We start from the raw sequence: 20,496 nt of genomic DNA, 5'->3' as shown, positions 1-20,496 counted from the left end.
GCTATTGAACAAATTGACAAGAACCCTCATTAGAATACAAATTTAGCTCGATTATTAAACAAGGAGCCTAACAACAGACCAAAACCTTGAATAACCTAACTCTCATAATAGTAAAGCAGTCTTCTAGAGACCTCAATTTGTGTACAACTAGAGAAACTAAAATTAAGCAGACAAATGGCAAATGCCTATTTAGTAGGAAAAATTAGAAGACAAAACAAGCCTAGACCGGGCCGAAACTGTCAAAAGGCCCAAAGAAAGTCAAAACAGGCCCAACAGCAGGTCTAGCCCATTTCCAGCTCCACCTCCCATGTAGGATCGACCATAAGCACCGCGAGAGACACCGTTGCTGCAGCCCACCACTGCCGTACCACCGCCATTGACTCTAGGAAACATGCGCCACCGAGACGCCACTAGCCAGAAAAGACAGACGCATCTGTACGTGCCAGCCAGACCCGAACCCAAACCGAAATCGGATCCCTTGCGCACCAATCGATCGGTTAATTCCTCGATGTCGCCCTCGCTGCCTCTGCTGCCGGAGGAGAGCTGGAACACCATCCAAACTCAGCCCGACGCTGCTAACACGTCCCTATACCTGTGCCCTTGACCGCCACTACTGTCATCCCCACGCCAACAATCTCAGAAGCCAAAGGCTATATATATATATAGACCATCCAAACACCCGTCCGGCAGCATCACAACAGCGACGTCGAGGTCTATTTTACAAAATGGCAGTAGTAGTCTATTTTTTAAAAAAAGGTTAAGGATGCAAATTGGAGAGGATCTCGGCGGCTTTAGTGATGGTTTGGGCGGAGGAGAAGGAGAGGAGAGAGAGAGAGGAGGAGAGAGGAGAAGAAGAAGAATAGCTAAAATGACATCCCTAGAACTGGACCGCCTTCCATTCGGAGACCTTACATACTCCGCCTCGACGGCCACTCTCTCACGGTACCTTCCGGCTGAACGCCTCGTCTCGCTCAACAACTCGGCGGCCCCAATTTACGCCGACGGGTCGTTGATCATCTCAGCACCAGCAGGTTCTTCGACCGGTATCGGGTTCGATTGGAAGCTTCAGCCCCAAGCTGCTTGGCGCCGCGAAACCCTAAGAAGAAGAAGAAGAAGAAGAAGAAGAAGAAGAAGAAGAAAATCCTAGAAGAAGAAGGAAGAAAAAGAAATGAAAAGAAAAGAAAAAAAATGAATTAGCAAAAAAAAAAAAGGTAAATTGGTCATTTCACTTTTTTTGGGACCTACGTGCTTGCCACGTCAGCAAACATACGGCGCTGTCAGAAATTTTGGACGGAGGTATCACGTTGATATCAATTAAGGTCTTTGGGTATCATATTGACACTTTTGAGAGTTTGGGCATCAAATTGGTCTTGGCAAAATAGTTTGGGGACGATAGATGAATTTTTCTATAAAAAAAGGGTAAATTGGTCATTTCACTTTTTTTTTTTGACCCACGTGCTTGCCACGTCAGCAAACAGACGGCGCCGTCTGAAAATTTTGACGGAAGTATCACGTTGATACCAATTTATGTCTTTAGGTATCACATTGATACTTTTGAGAGTTCGGGTATCAAATTGGCCTTGGCAAAATAGTTTGGGGACGGTAGCTGAATTTTTCTCGAAGAAGTATAATGAAAACAAACCTCATTGCTTCTGTAGCGTTCAAATAAGGGTAGGGACAACTAAAGAGAAGATTGTTTTACCACTTACATAAGAAAGACAAAGAAATTGATTTTCCGCGAACTAGATGAGGCTTTAGTACGTTAGAACAACTAACACAATAGATTTGCTCATTATATGTTTAAAAACTTGATATAATCTTTAAATCCATCCACCACTATGGCCGAGCACTAAGATTAAATGATCTTGGTCCTCCAATATTAAAGAAGCCCAAAAGAGAACATAAAAAGTCAAGAACACAAATACAGATAAATTCAGGTTTCATAGACAAGAACAGGACCCGATGAGTCACTTAAAATGAGATCCAAAGACAGACCTACATATCAATCTTTGGAAATTCGACTTGACAAGTGTTTGAACCCTTTGGGAACATCGAAATTTCTTGGGATACCTTCAACATGTCTTCTGCAGGGACATCACAAGAATAAATTGTTACATTATTCAAGACTTCACCATGCTTCATCAAGTACTTTGCAACTTCTATATCATCTGGCTCTCCCTTGAATCCGCGTATGAACAGATTTTTAAGGCATGAGACCAAACAAATAGGCACAAGCTTTGGTGGAGACCAGCCATCCTCGTTAGGATACTCACAACATTGTATGTTCTACAGATAATTTCAGATAATCAAATTAAATTAAAATCTCTGAGACTTGCATATGGTAGAATTAGCTTAGGGGTAGATGGACGAATACTTACAATTTCAAGTACAAGATATTCCAGATTTGGCGATATAGTGAGCAATCTGGTCAGTAATTGCCAAGAGCAGCAGTTTTCCAGTTGTAGCTCCAAATGCTTCAAATTATTTAGTTTAGGCAGATTACAACGGCTTTCAGTGTCCGGATCCTTCAGCAATGAAAAAAAGGTAGAAAAGTCAATCAAAGTACTCTATCAGCATAAAACAGCATTTCCATTTACAGATTCTAGCACAGATAAGGGGTATCAGCACTAAGGTAGGAGGTCAAAGCATACTTACCCCTAAAAATGGAGCTTGAAGTGACAGATGTTTGACATTGAGAATCCCTTCAAAAAGCTTTTGTATATGGTCAACAGAACCAGTGATGAATTGAATGTCCTCAGAATGCAGGTCACTGAAACTAATGTTGGCTTCACTTAGGGCATTTTCACTCAGACAATAGCTCGCCAAAAAGTTCTCATTCAGATCTAACCTTTCAAGCTTAGGAGCGTTGATATTAAACAAAATGTTGGACACAGAATCAACTTCATCACATGGATCAAATCTCAGTTCCAGTCTTTTTAGTTTAGGTGCAAAGATGTTGAAATTCAAATATTGGTCCTCACCAAGATATCCCTCTATGATCAAGTGTTCAAGTACAGGACCACAAGTAAAGAGACTCTCCATTGTGGCAGGATCAGGATAAAAGACTGAAACATCAAGAAGCTTGAGACATGGAAAACAATCTGAGCTGGGAGGAATTGCAACATAATTCTCTTCCAGCGTCAGCTTCAAAACCACCAAACTCCTGGACATGAAAAGGCTTCTAGGCAACTCAAGAGGCTCATATCGAAAATCAGACTCATGAAGATCAAGTTCGAGTTCGACAACATTACCCCTAATTGCACTGCAAATCCACTCATCAAGATGAGGATAATTCTCCGTATCACTACATCTAATAGAGATTCTATGAATGCTTGAGGAGCCACGGAGGAAAAGTGCACGGTCCACAAAGGCCACAAAACGCTCTGGGTCGAATTCTCTTTCATCACTGCGAAAGTCATCATCACTTAAGTATAAAGTGGGAACACGCAGCCACATATTCTCCCATCTACGAGACAAAACGCTGGCCTTCACAGCATCAACTGTGGAAGTGAAGGAAAGAATGTGGCAAAGAATCTCATCGGGTAAGCCACTGATCCTATCTTGACCGGGCTTCGAGTTGGTCTTCGAACCCATTTGCATAGTCATATGTTTCTGACAATTACAATGCAACATTGGTTAAAAAAAAAAAAAAAACCCAGCAACCATGTAAATTTGGTGGCTTCTTACTTTCTTAGCATTGAGTTGGGTCTTTTTCTGCTATAACTGGTTCTTTTATGATTTGGTGGCTTGGTTAGAAATTAGTTTCAGGAAATCTCTCTCTATACCTGTAAAGAAACATTCTTTCTTTGTTCTATCCAATAAATCAGCTTAATTCGATTGTGGTTGGGATTCAATTAACTGTAGAACAACATTTCATTTTCTATGTATACAAACAGAATATATCCAGATGATGATGCACAATACAAGACAAATAAATTCAGACCCAAAAATGCAAACAGTTAAAGATAATTGAGCAAAGGAAAAGTACCTGATGCGGCTGAGAACCAGAGGAAGAAGAAGGGAAATCGGTCGGCTTCAAAGAGAAGGGTGAGAATGAGTCAATAACTGAAAACAGTACTAAACAACAATGATCCGTACTCCTGCCCCACAGCCCCGCTACCCTTTTTTTTTTATGTTTTTTCTGATAACTTTATCTGATACTCTGAGTGCCCATTATTTATTTTTATTTTTATTTTTTTTATAATAAAATTAAAATTAAAACTAAAAATCTACTTTAAAAAAACACTATCATTTTTGGGTGGCGTAAACACTCCAATGTATTTAATCCATATTATCATCATGTGGCAGTTACGTGAGGGGCTGCACAATTAAAATGTAGTTAATCCATATATATAGTCCTATAACATTAAGGAAAGGGGTTTCCTAAGTCCTAACTACGTGAATTGAATCTCAAGACTTATGAATATGTAGGTTTTATAGATAACGCAAACTAGTGCCCCAAAACATCAAAGTGTAGATTGAGAATTCACGATATCCACTAATTTCTTACAAAAACAAAAGAAAAGAAGTTAGTTCGCAACCCACAAATTAGTTTACGGAAAACCTTAATCTTAAGATGCAAGACCTATTCCTACGAAATTGAAGAAGAAGATCGAATCGCTGGGTGGTTTTCAAGTGAAATTGGTCACAGACTCGCAGAGAAGGTTTATCTTTGCTCATTCATTTTCATCTTCTATTAACCATTTTACTCTATTAAGCCTCACCAATCTATCATTTTGACTCAAGTACGTTGCACTATTTGGACTTTGAGTTTGGTCCTATAAAAAACAATTGAAGGGAGATTAATATAGTGTGAGAAAAATTCCCAAGGAAAGTAAACAGTAATTTGTTTGGATCAAAACTTCAGATATTTTCCCAAATTTGAACAAGGCATGTGTTTTTTTTCTCTCTAAAATCTCGGATACGAATATCTTGTACCTGAAGATAAACCACTATCTTTGCATTGTTTTGATCCTCCAAGAGTTGTTTCTTGGTCAATTGGCAAGCAAAGAGAGAATCCATCAGAACATTGAAATGTAATCTTTATGAAACACCTTCTGGAAATTCAATTTAACAAGTCAATGAACCCCTTGGGAGCATTAAAAGTCACTGCAATAACTTCATTTCTCTTCTACACTACTTAAATCACTGGTATAATTTGTCCAGTTATTCAAAACCTCACCATGCTTCAGAAGTACTGTATCTGAAGAACCTTGATGATTGACAACAAACAAATAGGCACAGACTCTGGTGGATACGATTAATGTTCTCACTCACCCTTGAAGTTTTGTAGTTCACACTGAATGTTCTAAAGATGACCAAGAAAAAAAGAGTTCAATCAAATGAAAAGTGCAACCCCCAATTAGTATAACGATTACTGCACATGCAAAATCAGAGGGGATAAAACGTCGGGCACAAGAACTTACAAAGAGGTAGGAAATTCCCCCGCGTGCACTCATTATCCGATTGATTTCCCTAGATTAATTTCCTCTTGATTACTTTCTGCTTTTGGTCTCCCCTCGCTGTTGGGGTAATGAACCAACTATTTCTACTAGTGATGAAGAGTTGCTAGTTAAACATTGTATCAGAGATGACAACTGGGCTGCAGAGTAAGGCACATTATCATTTCAAGGAACTAGGAGACAAGGAAACTAGTCATCATTGATTGATTGTTTGAGGGTTAAGATCATAGAACTAGAATAGCTTACAAAATCTTGTCCCTCCAAAGTTTCAAATCTTACAAAGAGGAACCAGTGTTTTAAGAACGTACTAGTGTAAATTAATTCATGAAAAACACAGGTGACAAGATACAGAATTAATTAACAGAGGAAACACTGCAGAGTAGAGAAAATACCTGTTTGGTTGCTGAGAAGCTCAGGAACAGAATCGAAGATGACAGATGAGAAACTGACTGATATCTGTTTCAATATTTTCCCTTCCAACTGGCGAACAGTGACAGCTGACCAGAGCAATGACGAACTACCAAACAAGTGTTACAACAGTCGATTATGCTTTGAAAAATGACTTCTATCAATGTGTGTGTGTGTGTGCGCGCGCGTGTGTGTAAAACTTCTCTCAATATGTATTCAAGTGTTACAAAAGCTCTCACTATAAAAAAGTAAAAGGTTGTGCAAACCTCAGCTCTTGCGTATGTGGATGGAATGAGCTATAGCTCACGAGTACATTCAGTTGTAGTTTCTAGTTGTCCAACAAGGGTATTGAATACATTTTTAGCAGTTTGATTTAGTTTTGATATTTGGTCGGTCTCAATCCTACGATTGTAAATGTGTTCCACCTGTGTTAAACATGGTAAGAAAGCTCAAGAGAGTTTATTTCTTCAAGTGTTCTTACCCGAAATCATTCTGGTTCCTTCCCTCACAATTGCTGAAGCTATGAAGCCAAGCAATGGGGCAGACTTTAGAAATGCATTCAGAAAAGGGTTAAAGGGGACGGGATTGAATTGAGATCGGATACGGTTTCACAATTATAGTAAATAGAAACACATTAAACCAAATCCATACCAATAACACCTAAAGACCAATTACGAAAAGCAAATAGAATAACTATATGGCGTCATTGTTGTAAATAAAAAGGAGAAAACATGCCAAGTTGCAAACCAATGTCCGAGTACATGATGCAAATATTGGTCATTTTAAGATAAAGCCATGCCATGTTTTCAAAACCGAGACAGAGAAATAAATACAAACAAGTTTAAATCTTGTTTTACAGCAAAAGACTGATTCACAACTCTGTAAATGGACTAATGGAAAAACTTAGAAGTCATTTTTTACGAAATTCAATTTGACAGTACTTTGCCCTTTCGTAATTGGCAATTTCCAGCTTCATCTCATCTTCTGTATGGAAATCACAAGTGAACATGGTCACCTTTTTCATGACTTTGCTATGCTTCAACAAGTACTTCATCAAATCCATCTCATCTCGGCTTCCCTGAAATCCTCGTATGCAAATCGTCTTGAGGTGTGAAGACAAACAAATAGGCACATACTCTGGTGGATACCATACATGGTATACAAAACAGCTAACCCGACCATAACATAAACCATCTTCAATATGACACCGCAAGTTCTAAAGATTATTAAAAATAAACAAGTTAGATTAAACCTTAAAACATTGCAGATGAGATCTATCTTAGGAGTGTTAGGAAATCAACCTTGTTAGGAAAGTAATCCTAAATATCCTCTGTATGATGGTAGTATGATCTGTAGATATCCATTAGTTTGGGTTTTTTACTTCAACAGTGTCTGAACTCTTTGAGGACTTTTAAAATGATACATGAAAAAATGATACCTGAACTTTCAAAGTTGTCAATGTGATACCTGGACTCAAGTTTTCTTATCAACGGCATACCTGAGTCCAAATTTCGTTACGGCTCCGTTAAATTTTGCACGTGTGACGCACGTGAGTCACTTAATGAGGGTAAAAATACTAATTTACCCTCAAAAGCTTTTTTTTTTTTTTTTTGCCTTTCTTTTTTTTGATGACATTTTTTTTGCCTTTCTTTCTTCTTCTTCATTTTCGACTTCTTCTTCCTCCCAATCTGAATCATCAAGACCTCACCCTGCAGGTTCTGGTGAGAACCTGGCCTCAAACCCAAGAAGCCCAAGTTTGATCTCCAGCTGATCTAAGGGAACCTAACTAATTTAATCGGAGATGCAGGTTTGGTGATGGTGCTGCAACGTGTACTGGAGTTTCGCGGTGGCGAGGCGGGAGGTCCAGAACTCGGAATCCATCTTGGACGGTTTCTACCGATTCGATCAAAATTTGAAATCAAAATCAAACTCGTTCCCAAAATCCCCGATTTCCGATTCCCAATCTTTGAATCCGGACGACTCTTCCGGCTTTGAGCTTCTCCAGAAATCAGAATTCGGTCACCAAATCCGCGGTTCCAACCACCATCGCCTTCCGAAACGCGTTCATCACACTCTCCGACTTGACTTACTTGGCGAGCTCGAGCCTCTCGGCGTCGGAAGCTTCCAGATCGAGGTGGAGCAAGTAGTAATTTCTCGAGTGGTACGCCGCCTGAAGCAGCCGCTTCAGCTGAGGGCCGTCACCTTTAGAACCGGTAATCAGGTAGCGAATCTCGGGAGTCTCCGGAGCCCTAGACCATAGTTCTCGTCGTCGCTGTTGACAAAATACTGGTCGGGATTAGGGAATCGGTGGTGGTCGTAGGGGAAGTCGGGGCCGGCGGAGGAGGAGTACTTGGCGTGGGTTATGGTTAGGGCCATGAGAGCGAGGAGGAGGAGGGCGGAGGTTGCAGTTAGAATGACGAGCCATTGACGCTGATTGTGGCCGGTTGTTTCAGGAGTTCGATACCAAAAGGATGAGCAGCCTCGCCGAAGATAATATCCAATCATCGGGTTTAGGTTGATTCCGGGGATATGGTGGTGTAGTCGGAGGAGGAGTAGTCATCTAGGGTTTGGGTGGTGGCGGTGATGGAGGAGGTGGGGCTGAGAGCTTGATGATTCGTCATCATCTTCTTCGTGTAGTCGAGGAGGAGGAGAGTCTCTCCTCCGTTTAGATTTTTTTATTTTTATTTTTTTGTTGGAGGAGGAGAGGCTGAGAAGAATTTCAAATTTTCTTTTTATTTTATTTTTAATAATAAGTTAGAGTCAAATGACAATTTTATCCTTCAAACTCCAGTCACATGAGCGTCACGTGCTCATATTTAACGGAGCCGTAACGAAATTTGGATGCAGGTATGCCGTTGATAAGAAAACTTGAGTCCAGGTATCACATTGACAACTTTGAAAGTTCAGGTATCATTTTAAAAGTCCTCGAAGAGTTCAGACACTGTTGAAGTAAAAAACCCCATTAGTTTTTGTACTCCTTTATTATAGCTTGATTATAGGATCAGTGAGATTAGTTACCTTGTGAATATAGGTTTGTACCCTCTATATGTAATCTGTATGTAATCGACAATGTATCAATGCAATATCATTTTAGCCAATCTTCTTTCTTTCATGGTATCAAAGCAGGACTAAAATCCTGATTCCATAGCCGCTGCACCTTATCTTTCGTGCAACGAATTTTCTTCTCATTACGTTGTACTCTATATCTCGTACAACAATCCTTGATCTCATTTCCATGGGAAATCAAAATGTCAGATCATTTTTCATTGATCATTCTGATCATCCGGCTTTGGTAATAGTGTTCAACCAACATAATCGACCAAACCAATCTAATCGGCAAAACGGTTCCTCCGGTTGCAGTCCTCTCTCCGAGCAACAACTTCAACAAATTTTGGCTATTTTGAATCACAAAGTATCTTATGATTCTTTTAGTCCTCAATCACATTCAGCTACCACTAAACCAGGTTTATCTAAGATCGCTTCCCGCAGCTGGATCATTGACAGCGGGGCGACGGATCACATCTCTTCATCTCCTAAATTATTTTCTCATAAGAGTAAAAATTGTTCATTACCTCCTGTGTTATTACCTAGCGGAGAGAAGACTAATATTGTTGCAAAAGGATCATTGCCTCTGAATTCTGTGTATTATCTGCGTGATGTATTGTGTGTGCCTACATTCAAAGTTGATCTGTTATCGGTCAGTCGTCTAACAAGGGGCTTGAATTGTTCAGTGACATTTTTCCCATATTGGTGTGTTTTGCAGGATCTGGCTACAAAGAGGATGATTGGTTTGGGTAAGCAGCGTGATGGATTATACTACTTGGTAGCATTGGCAACGAAGAAAACCTTGACCCATTCCTATTCATCACCAAACCATCTACCAGCCTGCAACCTCACAACCTCCTCTACCAATCTCTGGCATAGCCGTTTAGGTCATGTTTCTCATTCCTCGTTCAAATTCATTGCTAAGAACTTCTTAAATCTTTCAGTTCAGCCTATCGATGCTTGCCCTATTTGTCCTTTGGCTAAGCAACATCGCTTGCCATTTGGTGTTAGTTCCATTTCATCTGAAAAACCGTTTGATTTAATCCATTGTGATATTTGGGGTCGATATAAACACCCTTCTCTTTCTGGTGCTCATTACTTTTTAACTATCGTTGATGATTATACTCGTTTTACTTGGATATTCTTGATGAGACACAAAAGTGAAACACAATCACTTTTGAAGCATTTTTTTCGCTATGTGTCTACTCAATTTTCATCACATATTAAGACTTTTCGAAGTGACAATGGTGCTGAATTTCTCTCACTCCAATCTTTCTTCAAGGATAATGGTGTTATTTTCCAACATTCCTGTGTTTACACGCCTCAACAAAATGGGGTAGTGGAACGCAAACATCGTCACATTTTGCAAGTTGCACGGGCTTTGAAATTTCATGCTCAACTCCCTACACAATTTTGGGGAGAGTGTGTTCTTTCTGCCATTCATATCATCAATCGTCTTCCAACTCCTCTTCTTTCTTTTCAAACTCCTTTTGAACTCCTTTACAAAAAAATCCCTTATTTTTCTCACCTTCGGACCATTGGTTGTTTAGCTTACGCTACAAATCCTCGTGTTGTCCATAAATTTTCTCCTCGTTCCATCAAGTGCATCTTCATTGGTTATCCTGTTGGGCAAAAAGCTTACAAATTGTTTGATCTATCGACTCGACGAATCTTTACTAGTCGAGACGTCATCTTTCACGAAAACATTTTTCCTTATGCCTCTGTTAAGCCCAATCCAGTTTTCCCTACTTTGGGGACCACTTCAGGCCCAATTCCAACTTCAATCCCTGACCCAACTCCTTCTCACAGCCCTAACATTGAGTCTATTCCCAACGTTGACTCTCCCATCTCAGATAATTCCCTTCCTCCTTCGACCCCATCCCATCTTCCAGCCATCACACCACCTGCAATTTCTGAGATTGACCCCATACCAGACCAACCCGTACCAGCATCATCATCGCCGACACTCTCTCCGGCGCCACCATCCGATCTCCCAGCCACGTCTTCCTCCTCTTCTTCCCAGTCCATCGCCCCAGAACACGTCATCCCTTCTCCTACCCACAGCTTTGACCTCGCGCCACCATCCTCTCCTCCTCCACCCCTTGGTACTTATGCTCGCCGTCCCACAACCCCAGCACCTCCAGACCCACTCACCCACTCATCGCCTTCCGATCTCCAGGCGTCCCCTTCTCCACCGCTCGATTCCAACACAGTTGCTCCTCCACCAGCAACCCTTCCCGTGACCGTGCCCGAGCCACCCGTCGCCGACCTACCCATGCCCGACCCACCAGTGACCGTGCCCGAGCCCCTTCGTCGCTCCAGCCGGACCACAGCTCCTCCGGTCAAATTCCAGGATTATATCGTCTCACAGGTCACGCTTCCCCGCTCCGATCAGTCATCCTCATTGTTTCCAGGTCCAACCACCGGCACCCGGTACCCCCTCTGCAATTATGTTTCGTATCACCGATGTAAGCCTGCACACCAATCTTTCCTTGCTCAAATCAGTCACACCACCGAGCCACGTTCCTATTCCGAGGCTGTCTCCCATCCGGCATGGCAAGCGGCGATGAAGTCTGAATTGCAAGCTCTCCACGACAACGGAACCTGGACTCTCACTTCTCTTCCGATTGGTAAGACCCCAATTGATTGTCGATGGGTTTATAAAATTAAACATCGAGCTGATGGTTCCGTCGAGCTATACAAAGCTCGCTTAGTTGCCAAAGGATTTACACAGATGGAGGGTGTTGATTATCAAGACACTTTTTCTCCCACTGCCAAGATTATCTCTGTTCGATGTCTCCTTGCTTTGGCAGCAGCTCGTGGCTGGTCTCTTCACCAGTTGGACGTCAACAATGCTTTCTTGCACGGCGATCTTGAGGAAGAAATCTATATGTCTCCTCCGCCAGGGCTTCGGCGACAGGGGGAGGAACACTTAGTCTGCCGACTCCACAAGTCGTTGTATGGCCTAAAGCAGGCGTCCCGTCAGTGGTTTGCAAAATTCTCAGAGGCTATTCAGTCTGCCGGATATGTACAATCAAGAGCTGACTACTCTTTGTTCACCAAGAAACATGGCAAGTCCTTTACTGCTCTCCTAATTTATGTTGATGATATTTTAATTACCGGAAATGATCCAGTGAGTATTGCTGCACTCAAGAATTTCCTCCATTCCCATTTCCGTATTAAAGATCTAGGAGACTTGAAATATTTTCTTGGTATTGAGGTTTCAACCTCTAGCAATGGGATCTTTATCTCTCAACGTAAATATGCATTAGAAATTGTCAAGGATGCAGGGTTAATAGGCGCAGCCCCTGCTGACAGTCCTATGGAAAGAGGTTTAAAGTTGTCTGACAAAAGTGACTTGCTAAAAGATCCAGCTCGTTACAGAAGACTTGTTGGGTGATTAATATATCTTACAGTTTCAAGACCAGACATTACATATTCGGTTCATGTACTAAGCAGGTTCATGCATCAGCCACGAAAGCTACATATGGAAGCAGCTTTGCGTGTTGTCCGGTATATTAAGAAGGCACCAGGTCAAGGATTGTTCTTTTCTTCTAAGAGTGATTTTAGACTGCGTGCTTTCTGTGATTCTGATTGGGCAGGTTGTCCAATTACTAGGAGATCCACCTCAGGTTATTGTGTCTTTCTTGGTCCCTCATTGGTTTCATGGAGATCAAAGCGACAGAAAACTATTTCCCTCTCTTCAGCTGAAGCAGAATATCGAGCAATGACTGTGCTTGTTGTGAACTCACATGGCTTCGATATCTTCTCAAGGATTTGGGAGTATTGCATCAAGAACCAGCCCTTCTATATTGTGATAATAAAGCAGCGCTGCACATTGCAGCAAATCCCGTCTTTCATGAGCGGACTCGACACATTGAAATGGACTGTCACTATATAAGAGATAAGATACAAGATGGATCTGTTGTCACGAAGTTTGTGGGTTCGACACATCAATTGGCAGACGTTTTCACCAAACCTTTGGGAAAGGAAATCTTCATTAATTCCTATGGTTGGCAAGTTGGGAGTTAGAGACATTCACTCTCCAACTTGAGGGGGAGTGTTAGGAAATCAACCTTGTTAGGAAAGTAATCCTAAATATCCTCTGTATGATGGTAGTATGATCTGTAGATATCCATTAGTTTTTGTACTCCTTTATTATAGCTTGATTATAGGATCAGTGAGATTAGTTACCTTGTGAATATAGGTTTGTACCCTCTATATGTAATCTGTATGTAATCGACAATGTATCAATGCAATATCATTTTAGCCAATCTTCTTTCTTTCAAGGAGCAAGAATCAAAATACACTTACATTTTGCAAGAAAAGCTGTTCCAGATTGGGCGACATCTTGAGCAACATTGTCAGTATTTTCCAAGAGCAGCAGCCATGAAGAAACAGCTCCAAGTATTTCAAATTATTAAAGGGCTGCAGATTATGTCGAAGTACCTTGTTGGGATCCTTCACAAGCAATAAGGTACAAGTCAATACAAAAAAACGCAGAAAAAAAATTAAACATCTAGTCATTATATATAAACCTTGTTAGCATTTCCATTGATAAGTTCCAGCATATGAATAAGCTACAACCCTCGGAGGGAACAGGTTTGAACATACTTACCCTCATAAATGGAGGTGAAAGTGACAGAAATCTAACATTAAGAATGTCTGCGAAATCCTCTGTAGATGATCAGCAGGGTCAACATCATAGTTAATCCACTCAAATCGGAACTCTCCCAAGTCAATCTTGGCTTCGCATAGGAGTTTTGCAGTCTTTAGAGAATAGATTGCCATACTGTTGTCCTTGAGATGGACATTTTCAAGGTTTGGAGCAGTAACATTAACAAGAATGTTGCACACACGGTTGTCAGGATTGTAGTAGTTAAACCTTATTTCTAGTGTTTTTAGTTTCCGTGCAGAGATATTAATAGTGAAACTTGAAACAAGCTCAAGACCTCCATCTACAATCAGATCTTCAAGGACAGGGCAACAAGAAACCAGCTTGTCCATCGACTTATCAATAGGACAGCATATGTAAACCTTGGGGAACTTGAGTCTTGGGAAACAATTTGAGGTAGGTTTAATGGTGATAACTGATGCCAGGATCAGTTCTAAAGAAACCAATGTGCTGCAGTTGTAAAGGCTTCTAGGCAACTTAAAAAGCAATCGCCGGAATGCAGAAGAGTTGTAGTAGGCAGGATATATCAATGTAAGGGTGGTAGCCACACTGATCAAGTTGAAAAAGATGAATTTCCAGTTTAACAACATTACACTTAACGGCTGTGCGAATCCAAGCATCAAAACGAGAATAGGAATAATTATTTTAAACTATGATACTTTCACGACTTATATTTCTTTTCATCTCATTTTCATTCGTTATAAATAAATTCTCTAAAGTTAAACGGACTAAACATAGAAGATAAAAGGCTGTAAAAATACAAGTGTTTATAAGTGCATATTGATTTGAATACGAAATTCCAGATCCACCGACACTTCAAAAATGAAATCCATATACTACATAGTCCTAGATATCAATTTTATAAAATCCAATTTGACAAGTCTTTGAACCCCGGCCTCCAGAAGCATTGAAACTTCCTAATTCCTTTAATAACTTCATCTATTCTTTTACACATACATGGAATTCTAGTACTTTAATTGATTTAGCTTTCAAAACCAGCTCGTCAATCACCATGATTCACCAAAACAAGGATCATTTGCACCCGTTTGTACGTAATTAACTTGAACATAACTAGAATCCAGCATTAATACTAAGTTACACGTCATTAATGATTTTTAATGTAGCAGATCGATCAGTAGGACTTAATTACTTGCTGCATGCCCGGGGACTCTTTTCTACTTGCAATACTACTCATACAGTCATACCTTAGATTTTGATCGAACCCCACGTAGCAGCTCCTCTGCAAAAGATAGTATCCAAGGGTTATATTTGAAACCATGAGTACCTGCAGCCAACCCTTCATCAACATCGTTGCTTCCAATAGGATCATCAGCTCGATGATGATCAGTTGAAGTACTTTTCGAGGCAACCATGTCAGGCTGATGATCAGTTGAAGTACTGACCATGCTTGCATTTTGTTTCTCTTTCAAGCTACTACCCTCTTGTTCAGCTACTCTTGGTACAGGATGCTCTTCCCCCAACATGTAGATATTACTCAGTTCGTTAGCTGCTGCAAATGGTTGTACGTCATAGTCACAGTAGATGCATTGCACAGGGCACTGTTTCGACAAATAATTCTCTGCCCCTAGCATGTCGATCATTATTTCGCAATCAGCTGTAAATGGTGGCACCAATGGTCTATGTTCTAGGCATTGCTTTCCCCAATTTTCCGCTCTCCTTTGCATTTCATGATCAGCTACTAGATATGGTTGCACATTGTCCTCGAAGCCTGGCACAGAGGATTGTTTACCCAAATAATTTTCGCCTTCCCACTGCAAGGCATCTGCATTTGGTGGCAGCACATTGCAATCGTGAACTAATAGTATAGGGCTCAGGTATTGCACCCAACAGTTTTCTTCCCCTTGCAGTTCAGAAGATAATGATGGACCAGCATCGCGGACATCGTCTCCGGTTGCATGCATAAGTTGATCTTCCTCTCCTTGTTTAATTTCGGATTCCTCTTGTTTCACATTCTTATATCCATCCAGCGCTGGACAATCATCGGGGACATCATCTCTGGTTGCAAGCTTCTCCCGGTCATCATCATCAACCCGTTTTCTTTTCTCTTTGGATCCCTCATTTTTCCTAAGTATGCATAGAACATATTTTTGTGCCTCCTGTATGAGATAAATATATATATTAGTACCTTTATAATCCGAAATCCCGTGAAAATAAATTAAGAAAAAGGATTTACAAGGCTTCAAGAACCGGAAAATTCTACAATGTGTTAACATATGACATGCATACAATTGCCTTAAAAGTGGTAAAATGAGTCATCAAAATAGTAATATTAGTCCTCAAAGTGGTAACATGAGTCCTTAAAGTGGTAAATTTTTTTAGTTACCACATGAGTCCTCAAAATAGTAATATTAGTCCTCAAAGTGGTAACATGAGTTCTTAAAGTGGTAAATTTTCTTAATTTACCGTATGAGTCCTCAAAATAGTAATATTAGTTCCCAAAATGGTAACATGAGTCCTTAAAATGGTCAAAATAGTTGATGTATGAGAAATGTTAACATACCATAGTTTTACCCTCAAGAACCTACTCCAAAATAATTAGAATCATCTCGTTCCATATATTAAACACATATACTTAACATTTTTAATATTTGAATAGAAAACACATATACTTGACATTTGAATGTATTAAAGATATGTTACTGTCAAATCCGAAGTACAGCGTCCTCATCTACTCCGAGCCATTTATAGTAACTTGAATTTTCTTTTGTGGGCTGTTAATTAGGGTTGTTGGGAGGAGCATGCTGGTATACTGATATTCTTTCTAAAGAACAACTCTTCTTTAAGCTTTCTTACAAGAAAACACAAACATGTTCATGTTTTAGAAACTCGATCTCTTTCTTCCTCCCATTATTTTTTTGTTCTCTACTGTTATATATAGCTAGTTAGGGACTTGGTGTTATGGTAAAGGAGCATGTTTAAAGAAAATAATATGTGGGTACGTGGATCGGGTGGAGTAATGTTCACAAGACAGGTCACAATTAGTATGTTAACAAACCAAAAGAAAGAAGTGAAAACACAAATCATCAACGTAGAAATCAACTTACTTGTTCGTCAAGCATGCCTACTTGCGAGTGATCAAGTTCGAACTCGAGCATGATCCATCTGCCATGTTGCTCGGACCCCTTTTTCTCATAAGTAAATCTTTTCCTGTAACCTACAACAATGCCACTTGCGTATACGTTCTTGGCAGCGTCCCCCCCTTTCCAGGTGCCGCTTCCGATAGATCGGCCCTTCCGGGAGGCATTCACAGTCATCTTCTTTCGTTGAGTGAAGAAGTAGAGATCTTTGTTGAACCTCAAGTCGTTCTTTCGTCTTTCTTTGTACATGTCCCATATGTCCCAAGGCTCTTGTTCACCGTACAAATTGGAGTTGAAAATCAAATAGTCTTCACCGGGTACCTCTTCTCCTTTGACCTTGGGACATAGATAGCGGAGGATTAGTTCCTCCTCCAAGGGGCAGAACCTGTAGCCCGGAAGAAGATGATGCTTGTCATGTAATATTTCATTACCATCCTCATGGATATCCATTGGATAGAATCAAGAACTTACTTACAGTTTTTTTTATGTTTCTCTCTGCAAGATATATCAATTAGTTTCTCTTTGAGAGTTGGAACTCTAAGTAATGAGGCCTGTGATATAGTCTCGCTACAAATAGATGAGTATGAGTGACGGTAAATCCAGGTTTCATCAGTAGTCCATTTTCCAGTTGTATTTCTATTTTCAATCTTTTATCATGAAGAAGAGGGTTTCAAGGGCATAGCAAAAGATCTACAGGTTTTTCCGGTTCTATATTCCCGCCAACGTAAGGTAAAGAAATCTAGAAGAATATCCTATAGTCAAATTAACGGCCACCTTGCCTCTCTTCAACCTTTCAACATCTCCAAAACCCCAAAGCGTAACCGTGCTCCACTCCCTCCTAAACCCACCCAAACTCCGACCCCTTAGCCAAAGCTCATCATCACTGGCCCTTCCAATCCGGCCATGTATCCATACCAGTGGCTCCAAAAACTCAGCTTTACCCATTCTCGCTGGGACCCTTTGCTGCTCGATCAGTCACTTCATCATTCACAACTTGTTCGATAATCGCACAATGCCTTCTGTCTTAGCCTCCCTGGGTGCTAAAGCTCAAGTCTTTGACAACGAAATCATGGTTAACATTGATGGGATTACATCGGTTGAGCCTATTTCTGATGAGATTCGGAAGATTCGAGGTGGGTTTTTCGTCCTCGATGACGCTGTGGTTGCATCACCCGGTGGCTGTGATATTGGGCTTCCAGACCGGTGGACCTTTACATTTGGGGTCTTCAAGCTCTTGGTGCTGTTGTGGAGTCGAAGTAAGGGTCTTGAAAACTCTCTGCTTTAGCCAATTTCGGAATTGTGCAATGGTTTGATGCAACTGCCAGTTCTATAGAAATGCTGACATTTTGATATGATTGGCATTGGAGTAAGCATAATGGGTAATGTGCAGAGGTTGTATGGTCACTATATGATAAACATAAACTGGTGTACTTGAATTGTTACAGATTTTGATTGTGTTGCAAATCTTGTGCTACTGTCACGCGTGGTTCTAGATGGACTATTTTGGTTTACAGATTCTAATGGAAGATTTGGAGTAAGAGTAGTATGATATGTGTGTCTTGCCACTTTCTAACTGAATTTTGTAGAACTATAGCGCAGTTAGAATTTACCTACTCCTACTAATAATGGGTGATAACTGTGATCAGTTGTTGTTCACACTATTGTGATGTATGTAGTTTATAGTTTGTGATTTTGCCATGCTCTACAGTCTTGTTTCTCATTTGATGAATCAGTAAACAATGGAGGATTGGACCGGCGGTTTCTTTTTTCTTTTCTTTTCTTTGTTTTTAATTTACATGGGTAGTCTACAAATTTTATCATACTAAACATGTCATTTTCCCTTGAAGCTATAATGTTTATTGATCAGCAAAATGACTGAGAGTGTGCATGCTAAGATAATAACATACCCTCTCCTGAACCAAAATTTTTCATTTTGTTTTTTATTTACCACGCACACGGATACATCTCTTTGTTAACCATCCTTCAGATCTTAAATATCAAGTATTCACCATTCAGTTATTTTCAACTTTCATTTTTGGTCAGTAGCTTCTTGTGTAGTGCTTGGAAATGTAACTAAATTTTTCACTAATCTAGTTTGTTCTTACTAGCGTTTCAATACTGGATCTATGAAACGTCTAGATGCTTGCTAGTATATATATACTCATTCTACTTGAAAGTTCAATACTCTTGGGTAAAATGCTTACTTTTTAAGTGCTAACTTTTTGGTATATGGCTTTGTTTTTATTAATTTATTTATTTATTTTTCCTCAAAAAAATCATTTTATACACTATCGCACTCCTGCATTACTGTGCAGGAGTGGCACTCCCTTCAATTTAACATGATGTAGCGTTATGTGTTTTGAATTGATCTCTTTTATATTACAAGATCACTCATTAAGAAGGAGACCAATTTTTGGTAATTGTACATGTGAATTGATTTGCCTGATTGTAGTCTTGTATATAGTTATGTCTGAAGAAGGGAATACAATGCATTCTCAGGTTACAGCTATAATAATAGAAAATTCATATTGTTATATTACTGTGAATTAGTTACAGAGGTAAAAAACTCAGTTTCTAATCTCAGCTATCAGTTCTGGTGTGTTAGTGAATCTGTTATTCTATATGATTCAATCACCTGTTTTCTTTATTTTCAAAATTAAACTTTGGTAACCAACTTGTATTGGTACCAACTATTTACATGGTATATGAATGGTGGGAGGAGTAAATGAAATAAAATTTCTGGGAACTTGTATTGGTACCAACTATTTACATGGTATATGAATAGTGGGAGGAGTAAATCAAATAAAATTTCTGGGACATATTGTGATGGAAAAGTCCATGCACATGCGGCAAATGGAAGAGGATTAGTTGTGGGAAGTTTCCAACTTGAATAGCAGAGTACAATAAGTGAATGTCACCCAAGTTTTAAATTCTGATTGTGATGCCAATGGACATGTTTAACTATTATGGTTTGTTTTCTAATGGATCATATGAATTGACGTTTTTGTTTCCCCAAATTTCACCCCAGGAACCAAAGTTAGTTGATGTTGCTCAATTTCTGAGTAAAACTGGACCTGAGTAGAAAGAGCAGGAAGCAAGCACCCATCGTATTCAAGCAGACAAAATTAATGATTGCTGCAGCTATTACTCATTCGTGTGCTCAATTTCACCAGTCATTCTTTCCCTAGTGTCCTGTCTGATACAAAAACTCTTGGCCGCTGGTTGCAAACTCTGGCAATGATCTCATGATACCCTTGGAAGTATGTTGAACTTCTTAAAATAGTTTTGTTCCCATTTTGTTTGCCTCTTTCCGTAATTGACCTGATTATACTGCAAGTTTCTACAGTTTCCGAATTCTGTGGTGAGAATCTGCGAGATTTTGAGGTTAAGAGAGGTCTGTTTCGTGGGTTTCCTACAGATCTCCATCTCCAATGGCCCCGCTAGAAGTTTTTTTTTTCTTTACCAAAAAAAAAAAAAACATGAAATGGTTCAAGTCCTGTAGAGGAATCTGTAATTTACCATCTCATGTCATGGTATATGATATATTGTGTATCTGCATCGGCATCGGCATGTGTATTATATATGCAGATTCAATTCTCAATTGCTTGAAGCAGCCGTGAATCATTGAGGGCTGTTGATTGTATTAACCGCGTTGTGAAGTCAATACAACACTCAGAGGCCTCATGCATCTGCATCGTGAAATTCTTTAGTATGCATTTGTTACATGTTTTTACGCGTGTACATGCTTACATACATACAATAAACACATCTAAGTTGCATTAAGGTGTTATACCAGCTATATTGTCAA

At 39.9% G+C, this 20,496-nt stretch overlaps 1 protein-coding gene and 1 pseudogene across 2 annotated transcripts; one reads left to right on the top strand and one right to left on the bottom strand.

Moving 5' to 3' along the window:
* Positions 1-1,814: 1,814 nt before the first annotated feature.
* LOC133728246 (FBD-associated F-box protein At4g10400-like) lies at positions 1,815-4,055 on the bottom strand. Of its 2 annotated transcripts, none has more exons than XM_062155645.1 (4): positions 3,989-4,055; positions 2,656-3,612; positions 2,379-2,525; positions 1,815-2,286 (listed from the first exon to the last, which is right to left on the bottom strand). In XM_062155645.1, exons 2-4 carry the CDS (start codon positions 3,604-3,606, stop codon positions 1,996-1,998), a joined length of 1,389 nt encoding a protein of 462 aa, XP_062011629.1. In that variant the 5' UTR covers positions 3,607-3,612; positions 3,989-4,055; the 3' UTR covers positions 1,815-1,995. The 2 variants fall into 2 exon arrangements, with proteins under 2 accessions (XP_062011629.1, XP_062011630.1); XM_062155646.1 differs by lacking the exon at positions 3,989-4,055 and adding an exon at positions 3,688-3,976.
* A 13,210-nt stretch (positions 4,056-17,265) lies between these two features.
* LOC133730983 (uncharacterized) lies at positions 17,266-19,582 on the top strand (annotated as a pseudogene).
* Positions 19,583-20,496: the final 914 nt, after the last annotated feature.

This window comes from Rosa rugosa, chromosome 2 (genome assembly GCF_958449725.1).
Source record: "Rosa rugosa chromosome 2, drRosRugo1.1, whole genome shotgun sequence".
Taxonomy (NCBI): domain Eukaryota; kingdom Viridiplantae; phylum Streptophyta; class Magnoliopsida; order Rosales; family Rosaceae; genus Rosa; species Rosa rugosa.
Note: the sequence above shows the minus strand (reverse complement) of the source record. Positions and strands in the feature narration are given on the sequence as shown.